The sequence below is a fragment of the Schistocerca americana genome, chromosome 1 (genome assembly GCF_021461395.2).
Source record: "Schistocerca americana isolate TAMUIC-IGC-003095 chromosome 1, iqSchAmer2.1, whole genome shotgun sequence".
Taxonomy (NCBI): domain Eukaryota; kingdom Metazoa; phylum Arthropoda; class Insecta; order Orthoptera; family Acrididae; genus Schistocerca; species Schistocerca americana.
In genome coordinates, this window is record NC_060119.1 from 528,330,887 (window position 1) to 528,348,097 (window position 17,211).

The following is a 17,211-nucleotide window of genomic DNA, read 5'->3' on the forward strand; positions in this document are numbered from 1 at the left end:
TCCTGTGTAGAGAATATCATTGTTATGATGAATCATTTGGATGATTCCATTGAAAAATGTCACCATTCTGCGTCCATAAAGCTCTGGAGAGGCTTTCAGGGCAACTCAATTCTATCAAGAGGCTGTGCAGTGGTACTCTTCTGCTTGAGACTATGAAAGCTCCTCAAGTACAGAAACTAATGAATGCCAATCTGCTTGGCCAGTATCCCATCAACATTGAGCTGCGCATGGGGTTAAATAGCATTAAAGGAGTTGTAACATGCTGAAACATTATCGATATGGATACAAAAGAACTGCAACAGCAATGGGAAAATGCAAGGTTGACTAAAGTCCAGAACGTTCTGAAAAACATTGATAGTGATATTCAGAAGTCAGTGTCTTTCAGCCTGACATTCAGTGTACTGAAGTTGGCTGAGTATATTGCAGCAGGGGGGTTTCTCTGCATGAAGGTTAATCCTTATATCCCAAAGTCAAGCACTGCTTCAACTGCCAACACTTCAGTCACACCAATGTGGGCTGTAGTGATCGGGCTACATGTGGAAGGTGTCGCACTGTGGCTCATGAACAAGGTTTCCAATGGATGGCCTGCCAGTGTGTGTTAATTACTTCCAGGCCCATCCTGTTTGCAGCAGGCACTGTTTGATCTTTGCTGAAGGAAAGACGATTCAGGGAATAAGTCACCCAGCGTGTCTCAACTCTGACATGAAGAAGGAATGTAATGCTGATCATTCACCAAGTTTCGTGAAATCTTTTGCCTTGATGTTGAATCAACATGTCCAGAAAATCAGTGTTAGCACTCAAATTATGATGGCTGAGCAGGGGACATCTTCCTGCACTTGTAAATGCAGCTTCCAGCCTGTGCCACTGGTCCTGCAACACAGCCCTCCTCTTGCTGCAACATTAATAATTACTGACCGTAATGTTGGCCAATGTAGCAATTCTCTTGGCAGACATCAGAAGAAATCCAGCAGTGTGTTTCTGTTACATCAGCCGTGCCACTGTCCCCGAAAGCCAAGCAAGGGACGAAGACCAACAGTCCAAATAATCCGCTCTGAATGGACCCTGTGACCTTGGTCCTGTCTGAAGGCTCTTGAGTATGAACATACCATTGCTGGTATGGATGTCGACATTTGTCTGAGAGAACCAGCGAATTCCTCAAGTGAACCGGCCTGTGCTTTAGTCTCATGGCCATGGTTGAATGACAGGGGGCAAGGCAGGGGTAAACATCACCTATAAGATGGCTTTTATACTTCGGTGGAACTTGCAAGGGTTCAGGACACATATGGAGGAAATACATCTACTGGCTCAAGATAGATCACTGTGTATATGTCTTCAGGAGACTAATTTCAAATCATCTGATGCCCCTGAGCTACGTGGCCATTTTCTCCAAAAAAAAGGGCAAACTTAGTGGAGAGAGAGCTAAAGGAGAAGTCACTCCTTGCCCGTCTCCCTCATGACTAGCTTGCAAGCAGCTGCAATGTCCATGTATATATGTCATCTGTTGACTGTATGTTCCTTTACCTGCCCCACACAACATGCTCAACAGAATGGATCTCCATGACCTCCTTACTTAGCTCCCAAACCTTTTCATCCTATGTGGTGATACTAATATGTACAGTATGATTCGGTTCTCTACAGCTCCCTGTCTGTGAGGTAGAGCAGTTGAGAGGCTTCTCCTGTCCTCACATGCATAGTTGCTAAATAGTGGATAGAGCACTCACTTCTGCACTGTAACAGGGTTGTTCTGTGTTATTGATGTCTTGCTTTGCTCTCCATCCTTCACCCATACTGCTTAGTGGTAATGGTCGATGACCTGCATGGCAGTGATCACTTTCCGATCTGGATTCACCTGCCACACAGTGTTGTGCCTGACAGAAAATCACCACAGTAGAGCAGATTGGACACCACAGTAGAGCAGACTGGACACTTTACAGATGCCTTGCTGAGTTTGAACATCATGAATGTGTCCAGGAGTGGGTGGATCATAAGATCCAAATGATCCACCACACCACAGAAACATCCATTCTGCAGTTTTCTGGGCAACTGAAGAGGCTGCCTGTCCCTTGATGGAGTAATGACTGTCACTTTGCAGTCAGCTTGGTGTATGTTCAAGTGCTGTCCAACTGCAGAGAACCTCACAGCCTTTTGGCTAACAAGGGCTAAATGGCACTGAATGATTTGAGAAAGTGAGAAGAGATCATGGTAACAGTTCCTGACAACCATTAACCTTTCAACACATACTGTTGTATGGGAAACCATCTGGAGGATTTTTGGGAGAGCAGGGAGGTGCCCAGTGGCTGCTTTAGGTGTAGAATAGTAGTCCCCAAACTGGCCCATGATACATTGCCCCGACTATGGCACCCTGTTTTGCCAACGTTACTGTCATAGCCAGTAAGGATCCAGTTTAATGGTGCCACAGAGTGGCTGCTGAGAGGGGCTATTGGGACTTTCGGTCCACCACTGATGAAGAGTACAATTGCCCCCTTTTCCATGTGGAGCTGAATTCCACATTGTCTGTGGCATGTGGCACGTGCCCTGATCACAGTAGAATCCGTTATAATAGGCCACAGCACCTCACAGGATAAAGCAAAGAAATCTTCCTCGCCCTTTTTAACCTAATTTGGGGAGGCAGGTCACATTATTGACTCATGGTGAGAGAAAATTTTAATTACACTTTTAAAACCCAGGGAAGACCTCAGGCACCCAAGTAATTATTGTAGGTTGCCCTCACCAGCTGCATGGGGAAAACCTTGGAGTGGACGGTCAACTGCTGCCTTGTCTGGATCTTAGAATCCAGGCAGCTCCTTAGTCACTTGCAGGTATTACTCCACCTCTGATAACCTGGCCTTTCTGGAGATGGCTATATAACAGGCTTTACTGCACCAGCATCACCTTCTGGCTATATTTTTTGACATTGAGTAGGCCTGTGATACTACTTGGGGGCATCTTATCATCTGGCAACTTCACGAATGGGAGTTTTGTGGATAACTTTCCACTTGTATTCAGTCCTTCCTCTAGCTATTTTCAGTACAGAGTCCTTCCTCTAGCTATTTTCAGTACAGAGTCCTTCCTCTAGCTATTTTCAGTACAGAGTCAGTGATGTCGTCCCAGATTGCTTTGAGCAGGAGAATGGTGTCACTCAAGGTAGTGTTTTTAGTGTAACAGTCTTTGCCCTTGGTATTAATAGCATGACTAATATCAGTAGTAAAATGTCCTGTCAAGTGTTCCTTGTTTGTGGATGGCTCCTTTGTCTTTTGTTCTTCTTCAAGCCTTGCAACAAAATATCAACTGCAAATGACTCTTCAATGGTTGGATGAATATGCCGAAAAGAGGGGTTTCTAGTTTTCAACTGAAAAGTCTTGTGTGTTATTTTTAACTGTTCCCATTCTGGTTTAAACTTTGAGTTGAGGACAAGGGACACTGTTGTTCATTGCAAGACATAGTTAGGTTTCTGGGCCTTAAGGACCTTAAGGTCGCTCAAAGCAATGAGTATTTAAAATCTAACAATGGAAAATCCAGGATGGAATGTAACAACATTTGAGAAGGAAAGTTGCTACTCACCATATAGTGGAGATGCTGAGTCGCAGATAGGCACAACAAAAAAACTTTCACAATTAAAGCTTTTGGCCGATAAGGCCTTTGTCAGCAATAGATAGAGAGACAGTATTTAAAATCTCTCAGCTACAATTAATGGGGGGAAGGGTATGGAGGCAGATAGGACATGTCTGACCCAGTTTTACAAATCCTTTGTACAATCTTGACTGGATTATGGATGCCCAATTTATGGTTCTGCAAGACTGTCTTATTTAAAGATGTTTGACATGATGCACCATGAAGGGATTTGGATAGCCACTGGGGCATTCCAAACAAGCCCCAAACTGGGCCTCTGCACAGAGGCCACTGAGCCGCCATTCCACATCATATTGTGGCATACTTATAAAATGCTGCCCATGCCATACATGCCTGATACTATGCTGTAGCTCAGCCTCCAGTGGAAAGACTTTTTGTAATCAGCAATGAGCAATGAGGCCCTGTGGGATTCGTAAGAAGGATTGCCTTTCGGAGATGAGTGTTGGAGCAGATGTACACTTTGGCCCCTCAAGAGGGCCTGTGTTTTTCACTATTTTAGATAGGCTTCATAGTTTTACAATGGTGTGCACTGATGGCACCAAACATTGGGATTTCCTTGGCTGTTCTGTCATGTTCCCCAACTGTGTCATCAGTATTTGCCTCCCCATTCCCAAAGGCACTGGAGCAGATGCTGTTTGCTCAGGGCACACAGTTTCTCATCTACTCGAATTCATTTGGTACACTAAAATCAATGCAGAACCTGCGTCCAATTGAGAAGTTGTAGCAGCTGATACATGACCAACTGTACTTCCTCCAACATAGGTGTCATTCTTCTAGGTGCCAGTGCATGTGGGGATTCAGGGAATTGAAGAAGCTGATTGGAGGAGGCCTGCAGCAGACATAATGTGACACTTTGTGCTATTTCCCTGTGGGCTGTCATTTCTGTGTTAAGTCAGAGGTACATGCAGGTGTGGGAGGAGGAATGGTTGGTAGTGACTAACAATAAGCTGTGAAGTCAAGTATCCAGCTGTGGTGTTCCTCCTGCCAGTCACTCACGCAGAATGAAGTAGTCCATACATAATTCCAATTCAGGCACTGTCACCTTGCACATGGCTTTAGTCTGGTGAAAGGACCCCACACTCCCGATTCTGTGAGGCTTATAGTGTGCACAAATCACTGTACGCCATATTTTAATTGAATGCATTCTGTTACGATGACAGGACAGAAGTGAGTCTTGGTGGGGATCTGCCCTCTATTTTAGCTGATATGAGTCAAGTGTGGTCAAAGTTTTAAGGTTATAGGATGTGTCTGGACTCTGGCATAAGCTTTTAGGCTGGAGGTTTAATGTGCTACAGAGTGACTGGTTCATTCTCTTTCTTCCTATGATCATCCAGCCATGGCTGTCTGCTATGTTGTTTTAAAGTTGTTCTATCATTTTCTCCTTTTAATCTTGACATGATAACCTCTTTTCATGCTTTGGTGTGGGTCCTCACATGGTTTGTCATAGTTTTGTTACCTTTACTGTCAGTTGTTCTTTTCTAGTCCTGTTTAGTGTATTTTGCTGTTGCTCATGCCTTACTATTGTCATTTGGGTGTGAAACACCTGTAGTGTGCCCAAACCATCTAACTGTGCTACTGTGTTTATTTTAGCTGCAGGGAAATGCTAAGTTATGTATCATAATGTATTTGATGAACTATCAGATGCTAACTTTTGTCGTAAGTCTGTTGCCTTAGGCTTTTGAAGTGTGACTTGTCATTCCCTGTTGTTCATTGGCTGATGAGAGATGCTGATGAGTTAAGGTAGTTAGCAAGTAGGAAGCACCTTACTTTTGGGAGGTGCTTTATGGTCTGTGCAGATTGGAGTTGCACTGATCAAGTGCTGTTGGCTGGGTGGACTGCAAATGGACACTTATACCTGCTGGGGTAGAAGTCTGTCCTTTGGTATTGCGGGTGAAGGACGTGGAGAGAATAGGATTTAATACGATTTGCGAGAAGTCAAAGAAATGCTCTCCAGAGAAAACTGATGTTGACATTTATTTTTACCAGTTGGTATTGCCCTGATGGACTCTGAGAGACACACATTCTCTTGCCTGTCCGGAATACATGCAGATTTAGTCAGTTTGTCATCATCTAGAATTGTATATTATAGGCAATACATCAGGTTCAAACTATCGGGACAGGTTATTCCAGTGGATACATTGAATGACAGAAATCTCTTTCAGTACTTTTAGATGCAAAAGGAGAAGTAGTCTACTTAAAAGAGTTGATCCATGGTTAAGGAGCATCGATTAGTGTACCGTTTCAGCACAGGAGTTATGGTGACCAATAAATATATTGAAAGTACTTTGAAGAAATAACCTACGAAAAGTCTGCAGGTTGACTAACAAATTGTATTACCTGTCAACATATATCAGCAACAGGAAAATAGGAAGAATTGTGACTAATACATATAACTTGATGTTGTAACCTTGTGCTGCAGTGAACTGCTGTGGATATGCCGGCAAGCTGCAGATGCTTCATGGAAATCAGTTGTAGTGGGCTGATGTTGAAACTGCCATGGTATAGCAGGTGGTAGGTAACTAGTGGCACTATAGACCGCATGTCGAGTTAAACCGCTGCCAAGGGGTCCGTCCTCTGCTACAAAGTTGGCTCACTACTTCTCAAAAACTAATGTAACTCTTCTGCATTGCAACTGCAAATGTGTGTATGTGACTGATGTCTACTAATCCATTAACACCCACAGTGTTTTAGTGGCTGACTCTCTTGCTTTGTACAATCAAAATTCATATCTTCCTATTATAAAAATAATTTCTTCTTTTTCTAATTACAAACAACACAAACATCTTCTACTTTAATATTTTACTGATTTGAATCCAACCCCACAGCATGTGCTTTGCTAGACTTTCTGTTGTTGACTTTGATTGCCCTGAGCAATGACATATCCTCTTGCTTAATTTCGTAAAAAGGGGGAAAAAATTCTGTAATCTTCTTTTCCATACTTTTTTCACACCTTTTTCCTTTCACATCCTGTCACATCCTCAACTGAAATGTTTCTTTCTGCTTTTACTATTTTGGTGATAGGTGTTCATAGGTAAAACAGTTCATTGCTCGATCTGTAGAATTTTTGTAATTTAAATTCATCAGAGGACTTGCAATGTATTTATCAGTTGCTGTAATTCTTGAGCTTAAAAGATCCTGCTAATCAGTACTCCTTTAACCATGGATCAGATCTTCCCAGTAGACTCTTCTCCTTCTGTGTTTAAAGGTGCTGAAAGAGAATTCTGTTTTCCAATGTATACACTGGAATAATATGCCAAGATAGTTTGAACTTGATGTATTACCAATCATATACAGTTCAAGACAAATATAGATCAACTGTATCTGCTTGTATTCCAGTGAGACAAGAGAATATGTATCAATGAGAGTCCATCCAGGAAATAACAATTGGTACAAATATATTTCAACACCATTTGTTCTCTGGCAAGTACTTCTTTGACGTTGTGAAGATCACATTTTCTCCATGCCCTCATCTGTGTCACCAATGAGCAGACAACTCCACCCAGTGGGTATAAGCACCCATTCGAGACCTGTCTCATAGATGGCACAGAATTGGTACAACTCTGATCTGCACTCACCATTAAACACCTCCCAAAAGTGAGGTGCTTCCTACTTACTAACTACCTTAACTCGCAGACATCTTTCATTGGCCAGTAGAGAGAAGGGAAATGGGACATATCATTTCCAGAATGACGTGCCACACTTCACTTTAAAAAGCTTCATCATTGCATATTCTCTGTTTATTTGCAAAGATTCTCTGTCTGCATCATTATTCACAATGTGAATAGAAACTTTTTGTGCTACTTTCCACATTATGACCTCAGTGTTTTAAATTACCCAGTCCAAAGTTTCAATCTAATTTTTTTTTAATAATGGCAATTAAAATTTCTGACTGGCTTTTCAAGTATGTGGCAATAATGGCATTTAACTAGCCTTGTAATAATAATTAACAGTCAATATAAGTTTTGCTGTAATAGTTCTTTGCGTTTCCTAGCTATGTAATGTTGGAGTTGTTTGTGAAGATCTTCAACCGACATGTTGCAGAAGATTTGTATCCTGCTGAAGTGGTGGGAATGAAAACAGTTATTACTGCAAAGCCACGAGGAATTGTTATCAAAATTGATGGATACAGCCATAAATTGCATGTAAGTATTTACTACAATCCTTTAATCGAATGTGAACTTGCAGGATTAGTGTCATCTGTTTTGTGTCGGAATCGCACACATTTTATGGTACAGCACAAGAAAAGTTCTATAGTAAATTACTAATCCACACCTAGTGATTTGGGCCAGGCAAATTCCCAGCGGGCAAGACATTTGTAAGTGAGCATTTGCTTAGAAATTTGACCAAAGCAGTCTTAAGGGCCCAAAATCTGGGCATTTATGAAAAAGTACTTTTTAAAGTTTTTACTGCTAGACTGTGTAATTTACCAGTTAAAATAAGGGATGGGATGGTACTCCCGGTATTAAAAGTTAGTAAATGTTTACACTTAAATGGTCATAATAGCATTCATTGCCTTTATTACCAAGAACATAAGGAAAGGAGAGAGAAGCATGATTGGTGATTTTTTACTAGCATTCCAACATGCTGTACTAAGAAAGGGCACGTGTTGCTGACAGCTGCTTGTCATTTATAATATCCTTTTTCTGTCTGCCAGTTCTTCTCTCTCTCTCTCTCTCTCTCTCTCTCTCTCTCTCTCTCTCTAACATGCGTGCCCCCCCCCCCCCCTCCCCCCACCACACACACTCTCTGTGTTGAACAGCTGTGTAGTGATAGGTAGTGTAGGGGAAAAAAAATGCCCTTAGGTCATTGTTTTATAATGCAACACACTTCATAATCCGTGTCAATCTCTGAATATTACTGAAGAATGATTATTGATAGCAAAATTATTACTGAATGAATTAAACAGTTGGCATGTGTTTCTTCATGGGGAAAAAAAAAAAAAAAAAAAAAAAAAAAAAAAAAAAAAAAAAAAAAAAAAAAAAAAAAAAAAGCTCCATTGTCAAATGTAGGAACATTCGAGATAGACTATAGTTTCCTGTTATTCTGAATTCTTTATCTACTTCCATATGATTGCATTGCTGTGAAGAGAAAACTGATCTCATTAAAGATGTAAAAAGTTATCTTTCTTGTCCAATTTGTTTCCTCAAATAACTCTACCATAACTATCAAGCAGCTTTATCAACTTGGTTACTCAACCACTAAAGAAGCAGTGTTGCTAAACACCTTTTCCAATACAAAATATCAGCTTACTTTTTTTTTTTTATAAGTGCTGCTTATCAATTAATCTTTAGAATGCATAAATGCCTTTGCACTTATGAATTTTGGGCATTTGCCCAGGTATTTTACACCACTACCCACACCTATTCAAATGATTGATTTCATTGAAATTTTGTCCAACTTAAGGGGCTAGTTCAAGTCCAGGCTAAGTTGCACACTAATATCCCACAGCAGTTTAGTATTAAATGCAGTGGTCATATTATTTCATCGGTTTCTGTTATAGATATTTTGCTGTATCTTAGTAGAGGTTCTTCATTAATAGACGTTACTTCTTGCATCGGGATATTTATGTAGAGGTTTGTGATGTCAAGAGAGACAAAGTTGCCATTTCTAGGTATTAGTACATCTTTGATTTTTTGTGTTTGAACAACATAAAAATAAAATAGGAAAAAAATAAAAAATCACAGAATATTATGACAAGTCAACCACAAGCTAACATCTATAAACAGGCAGTGTACAGTCAGTGCTACATAGAGTAAACAAACTACCTTTAAGCCAAGAAAACATGCAATAGGAAATAAACACAGTGAAACAGATTGCAGTTGTCAATAATTATACTGCTTGCATGGTTGACACAACTCTAGAGAAAGTGAAGAACAACCCAGACACCACAGAAGAAAAAGATAGAAACAAATATATATCTAGCATCCCATATATTGGCACTCTTATCACATAAGATTCCAAATATTTTCAAAAACCCCAAAGTAAAAATTGGGTTTTCCGCATCTAATAAACTATAATGAAAGCTAATACATAACATGTAGTGTGATCATGACCCATTCTCAGACTCTGGATTATACAGAATATCACACGAAGCATGCTCCGTGTTCTACCTAGGACAAACAGGCCAAGGTTTCAACACCAAGTACACAGAGCACATTAAAGCCTACACACAGAACACCAGCAATAGCCACAAATGTACAAAATACAGGATACCCATTTGAAGAAATAGAACAAAATGTCAAAGTACTCCACCAATTAAATAAAGGGCATAAAATGGATATGTTAGAAGAGATGAAGATGTATTCACATTTTAGAAAATATGAAGATAAGATATTGAACTTAAAAACTAAAAGTGAATCAGTGAATTTCTAGGTGCTTCAAAAGTATACGCAAATAAAAATAGTAACTCACAGAAATAAGCACCATTGTAAAGAAATACAACCAAATTATGATTGAGTTGTTAGGATAAATACCCTCTGTACAAAAGCATATCGTACTCTGTGAAAGACATATAACATTATCTCTGTTGACTACACCTACAATGTCTTTGTAACTGGTTTTTAAATCTTAGTTTGTTATTCTTGATGTATGCTCTACACGGAAAATTGTGTGTGATATTAAACATGTGTGAGAGACCGTAAGTTTAGGAAAACTGTAAGTACATGTTCTTTCAAATTTTGACACTAACTACGTATATGAAGATTGATAATCAATTAAAAATTGCGCTTTTTTATATAATGCAATAAAGTCAAGAGAACAAAGCAGAACCACACAAATAAATGTGGCATGTACACAGAGTACTGCTGGAATGGGAGCAGGGAAGGGGCTGGATGGGTGAGGACACGAATAACGAAGGTTGAGGCTCAAATGGTTCAAATGGCTCTGAGGACTATGGGACTTAACATATGGGGTCATCAGTCCCGTAGACTTACAACTGCTTAAACCTAACTAACCTAAGGACGTCACACACATCCATGCCCGAGGCAGGATTGGAACCAGCGACCGTAGCAGCAGCGTGTTCCGGACTGAAGTTCCTAGAACCTCTCGGCCACTACAGCTGGCAAAGTTGAAGCCAGGAGGGTTACGGGAACATAGGACGTATTGCAGGGAAAGTTCCCACCTGCGCAATTGAGGAAAGCTGGTGTCATTGGGAAGGATCCATATGGCACCAGCTGTGAAGCAGTCATTGAATTGAAGGATATCATGTTTGGCAGCGTGTTCAGCAACAGGGTGGTCCACTTCTTTCTTGGCCACAGTTTATTGATGGCCATTTGTGTGGACAGACAACTTGTTGGTTGTGATGCCTACATAGAATGGAGCACAGTGGTTGCAGCTTAGCTCGTAGGCCACATGGCTGGTTTCACAGGTAGCCCTGCCTTTGATGGGATAAGTGATGTTAGTGACTGGACTGGAGTAGGTGGCGGTGGTGGGAGAATGTATGGGACAGGTCTTGCATCTAGGTCTATTACAGGGGTACGAGCCATGAGGTAAGGGATTGGGAGCTGAGGTTGTACACAACCTTCTCCTTCGAAGGTATTACCTACAAACAAATCCATGGTACCACTATAGGCACCCGCATGGCACCATCGTATGCCAACCTATCTATGGGCCATCTAGAGGAATCCTTCCTCTTAACACCCAGAATCCTAAACCTCTCACCTGGTTCAGATTCATTGATGACACCTTTGCTATCTGGATTGAAGGTGAGGACACTCTATCCACATTCTTCCAGAACCTCAACAAATTGTCCCCCATTTCCTCACCTGGTCGTACTCAACCCAACAAGCCACCTTCCTAGATGTTGACCTCCACCTGGAAGATGGCTACATCAGTACCTCTGTCCATATCAAACCTACTAACCACCAGCAATATCTTCACTTTGACAGCTGCCACCTGTTCCATACTAAGAAATTCCTTCTGTACAGCCTAGCCACCCAACGTTGTCACATCTGCAGTGACGAGTGGTCTGTCTTGAAATATACCATGGGTCTCACTGAAGCCTCCACTGACCGTAATTATCCTTCCATCCGTGGACAGAAACACATCTCCCATGCCTTATCTTTCCAGTCTCCCACCACCTCCCAAAGACCCACCGTCAGGCCTCAGAAGAGCATTTCCTTCGTATATTCTCGTCCATCCCCGGCTCCGAATCCCTTACCTCATGACTCATACCCCTGTAATAGATGAAAGACCTGTCCATATGGATCCTTCCCAATAACACCAGCTTTCCTGAATTGCGCAGGTGGGAACTTTCCCTGCAATACGTCCTACGTTCCCGTAACCCTCCTGGCTTCAACCTTGCCGGCCGTAGTGGCTGAGAGGTTCTAGGAACTTCAGTCCGGAACACGCTGCTGCTACGGTCGCTGGTTCCAATCCTGCCTCGGGCATGGATGTGTGTGACGTCCTTAGGTTAGTTAGGTTTAAGCAGATGTAAGTCTACGGGACTGATGACCTCAGATGTTAAGTCCCATAGTCCTCAGAGCCATTTGAACCATTTGATCCTCAACCTTCGTTATTCGTGTCCTCACCCATCCAGCCCCTTCCCTGCTCCCATTCCAGCACTACTCTGTGGACATGCCACATTTATTTGTGTGGTTCTGCTTTGTTCTCTGGACTTTACTGCATTATATAAAAAAGCGCAATTTTTAGTTGATTATCAATCTTCATATATGTAGTTAGTGTCAAAATTTGAAAGAACATGTACTTACAGTTTTCCTAAACTTACAGTCTCTCACACATGTTTAATATCACACACAATTTTCCGTGTAGAGCATACATCAAGAATAACAAACTAAGATTTAAAAACCATTTACAAAGACATTGTAGGTGTAGTCAACAGAGATAATGTTATATGTCTTTCACAGAGTACGATATGCTTTTGTACAGAGGGTATTTATCCTAACATCCTCCCATCACCACCTACTCCAGTCCAGTCACTAACATCACCTATCCCATGAGGGCAGGGCTACCTGTGAAGCCAGTCATGTGGTCCACAAGCTAAGCTGCAACCACTATGCTGCATTCTGTGAAGGCATGACAACCAACAGCCTGTCTGTCCGCATGAATGGCCACAGACAAACTGTGGTCAAGAAACAAGTGGACCACCCTGTTGTTGAACCCACCGCCAAACATGATATCCTTCATTTCAATGACTGCTTCAAAGCCTGTGCCATATGGATCCTTTCCACCAACACCAGCTTTTCTGAAATGCGCAGGTGGGAACTTTCCCTGCAATACATCCTACGTTTCTGTTACCCTCCTGGCCTCAACTTTCATTAGTCGCTGTCCTCACCCATTCAGCCATCATTCCACCACCACACCCAGCCTTTATTTATTTATTTTTTATTTTATTTATTTCTTTTTATTTATTTCTCTCTGTTCCTCTCTATGTCTCTCCTTTGCTGCTATTCCCCCCCTCCCCACCTCTCCCCTGCCCGCTGCCCAACCTGCAGCACTTCACAGTTCGCCATCCCCACGATGCTATCCCTCCCTCACCCTGTCAGCACTCACATCATGCACTGGTGCTGCTGGTCACAGTGTGGTTTCAGTTACCTGAGACTACAGTTGTGTGTGTGAGTTGCGTATGCACGTGTGTGTGTGTGTGTGTGTGTGTGTGTGTGTGTGTGTGTGTTTGCTGTTGACAAAGGCCATTGGCCGAAAGCTTTAAGTGTGAAAATCTTTTTGTTGTGCGTATCTATGACTCAGCATCTCGCTATATGGTGAGTAGCAACTTTCCTTCTCATAATATTGTAACATTCCATCCTGGATTTTCCATTGTTTGATTTTCAACATTTTTGACATTTATATTTGTGGATTGTATGTATTGAAAAATATACAGCTTATCAAACAGTGGAAAATCCAGTATGCAGTGTGACAGTATTATGAAAAGGAGAGTTGCTACTCACCATATAGCGGATATGCGGAGTCACGGATACGCATGAAAAAAAGACCGTCAGAAAGTTAGCTTTTGGCCAACAAGGCCTTCATTGATTGAAATAGACACACACACACACACACACACACACACACACACACACACAAAACCTCCATCTGGCTGCTGAGGCCAGACTTCGAGCAACATCACTATACTAACTCATAATACGTGCACCTGCTATCACTCACAGGCGCTGGCCACATATTGTCTGTGGCCATTCTTGTGGGCAAACAGCTTGTTGGTTGTCATGCCCATGTCGAATGCAGCTTAGTGGCTGCAGCTTAGCTTGTAGAATACATGAATAGTTTCACAGGTAGTCCTGTTCTTGTACAAGATTGGGAGGATAGTTACAGTCTGTGAAGACCTCGGTGAGACTCGGTATAGTTAGAGAGCGACTACCCGTCACCAGAGATGCGACAGCCAAGGGTGCCTAGACTGTATGAAGAGACTTCTTGGTATGGAATGAGTGGCAGCTGTTGAAGTGGAGGTAGGTTTGATATGGATGGAGGTTCTGATGTGGCTGTCTTTGAGGTGGAGGTCAACATCAAGGAAGGTGGTTTGTTTGAAGTGAAGGTCAACATCAAAGAAGATAGCTTGTTGGGTTGAGTAGGACCAGGTGAAGTGAATGGGGGAGAGCCTGTTGAGGTTCTGGAGGAATGTAGATAGGGTATCCTTACCCTCAATCAAGATCATGGAGATATCATAAGCGAATCTCAACCAAGTGAGGGGTTTGAGATTCTGGCTGTTTAGAAAGAATTCCTTTAGATGACCCATGAATAGGTTGGCTTAGAACGGTGCCAAGCGAGTGCTTGTAGCTGTACCTCAGATTTGTTTGTAGGCAGTGCATTCAAAGGAGAAGTAATTGTGGATGTGGAGAGTCAGCGGAGGAAATAGTTGGTATATTTTATACTGAAGGATAGGCTGTGGGTAATAGGATGAAGGTAGAGATTCTCTCAGTGGGGACAAAGTAACTGGCCACAAAGGGGCATCCTGGGTGGTTGAGTTTATGGTCTTTAGGTGACATTTAGAAGGTAGGAGTGCAGGGAGTGGAGGGATGGGCCAAAGGATTTGAGGAGAGACTAGAGATTTCTGGAATGGGGTCACTGTGGCAAGGTTTGTAGATGGGTGAATCTGGCAGAGTCCTTCTGCCAAGTAGTCCTTGTGTTCAAAACAACAGTGATGGAGCCTTTGTCAGCAGCTAGGATTATAAGGTTGGGAATGGTTAGGTGGTGGATTGCAGTGATTTCTGTGAATGTAAGGTTGGTTTGCATGCTGAAGAATTTGGGGAATGATGATGAGGCAAGGTTCAAGGTTAAAAAATTCTGGAAAGATTACAGGGAGTGATTTGGGTCAGTGTGGGTGGATCACAGTTGGATGGAGGGGTGCATTGAGTCAGGCAGGGTTCAGCATTGGTCTCTGATTGGTAGGGCTGGCAATGAAAAAGTGAATCCACTGAAGGGAGCAGGAGAAGGTACTTTAACATGTCCTGCATGATTGAATTTGTTGATGGGGCAAAAGGTGAGACCATCGGAAAGGACTGATACTTCTGTGGGGCTAAGGCTTCTGGAGGAAGGATTCATTACTGTGTTTTGTGTCTTAGGTTCTGGATTCTGGAGTGGAGTGGAGTTTTTAAGGATGGGATAAATATAGTAGCTCTGTGAGATATGGTTTGTCAGTTAGGGGATGTGGGGGAGGTAGCCGTAGAGATGGTGGATAGTGGAAGTCCACGGTGGGAGTAGGAAGTGATTAGGTTAGAGAGTTTTTTGAGGTGATGTTCTGCATGTTGCTCTAGTTTGTGGAGGGCAAGAGCTTCAATGTGTAATATCGGATCCAGGAATTTGGGATTGAATAGCAGGAGAATTGTACGGATTGAGAGGAGGTATTTCAAGGTGGTTTGGGCCTGATTGATATGGTTTTGCAGGACTATGTCGATGAGGGTGAGATGGGTAATTTGATGGTAAGGTCATTTAGGGGCATTCCATGAACCAAGCAACAATGCAGGGACAGTATGTGGGACTGTGTTCTGGCTAGGGATAAGGAAAATTTTCTGTATTGACGCTGGTAGGAGGAGCAAGGATCCATGGTGGAGGATAAAAATGCTTAAAAATACGTAAATAATATAGAAAGACATCCAAAAATATTTGCAAAAGTACACCCAAACACATGGGAAAAAATCACGAAGAGAATGAAACAGATGAAGTACGGGAAAACAAGATGAAATCACAGCGAATAGGTCAATAGTGAAATGCGAAAACCAACTGAAATTGGCATGAAGACACATTGCGATCAAAGAAAAAATAAATAAAAAGATTGTAAAGTGGGTTGCAGGTCTGTGTGTGGATAAGTGGGAAGAAGGGGGCAGCAGATGTGATTAGATTAGGTGAAGTTAGTAGGTGCGAACTGGAATAGAGAGGAGAAGGAGTGAAATACGAGTTCATGTGGGACAGGTAGGTACAGGAAATAACACATGAAACTATGCAAAAAGAGATCAATCTGAAGGTCTAGGAATAGTGATATAGGTGGGATTAATGTGAGATGTGAAATACTGCACCAACAATCAGCAAGGTCTTGTAGCCATGTGTTGTGAGTGGCCGAGACAGTTGATACACTGTGGCTCGAAGTAGAGCGAGCAGTGTGGTTTGTAAGGTGACATATGAAACATGGGATGGACACTGAATATAGTAATGCAGGGGAAAAAAGGAAAACAGCACTGAATAAAAGAAAAGCTGTTAGCCATAATCAAACAATGGAAAATCCAGGACTGTAACATATTGTGTAAAAATTTGAAGCAAATGTATGTTCAGAGATTTTTAGTAACTACATTGAACGACAATGTATTTTTATATAATAGTGTAGGTTGTATTATCCATGTATTACATAACATCTGTGTTGCTTATGTGTTCTACCGTCATATACTCAACTTTCATTACTTCACAGTTTTGGTCTTTTCTTATCTTTTTCTGTTTCTCCCAGTACCCCCCCCCCCCTCTTTTTCTGTTTCTCCCAGTACCCCCCCCCCCCCCCCCCCTCTCTCTCTCTCTCTCTCTCTCTCTCTCTCTCTCTCTCTCTCTCTCTCTCTCTCTCTCTCACACACACACACACACACACACACACTCACACTCTACTATTCACTGAACAATCCTCAGATTTCAATTTTTTCCGCATTGACATCTATCACTGCAAACAATCAAAACCGTGTAATACAACCTGATTGTATCAACTTTGTTTTGCAGACATCAGGAACTTGTTTTAAAAACTCTATTTAATTTATTAAATGCATTCAGTATCACTTCTCACATCCACTTGAAGATTTTTTTCAATCTGGCTTTTATGATGAATTGTTTCATTGTTGAAATTTAGAGTAGAACAGATATTTATATTTGAGCTACATGTCCTTTTCAGCACAGAAAAATATTTCCATTAAATCATTTTTTAGTAAAAAAACTAATTTTTGCACAAAAAAATTATAGGGGAGGAAGATTCAACAAACACCTGTAACTTTATTTTCACTTGGTAGCATTTATATTTGGTAAAGTTGCATCTATTTGTGGTGAAATTTTATATAACTTTTTTTTGGTGTGTAAATGATGTGACATTCAAATTTGAAAGGTTGTTCTGCTAGGTGCCTGAAGATGAAGACTTAGTGC

The 17,211-nt window shown here is 41.7% G+C and overlaps 1 protein-coding gene across 3 annotated transcripts in view; it reads left to right on the forward strand.

Moving 5' to 3' along the window:
* LOC124605368 (nardilysin) overlaps nt 1–17,211 on the forward strand; it is a 391,451-nt gene that overhangs the window by 215,177 nt on the left and 159,063 nt on the right. For all 3 annotated transcript variants that reach the window (XM_047137001.1, XM_047137018.1, XM_047137009.1), the window contains exon 13: nt 7,622–7,772. In XM_047137001.1, the coding sequence (XP_046992957.1) occupies nt 7,622–7,772 (151 nt within the window). The remainder of the gene's footprint in view (nt 1–7,621; nt 7,773–17,211) is intronic.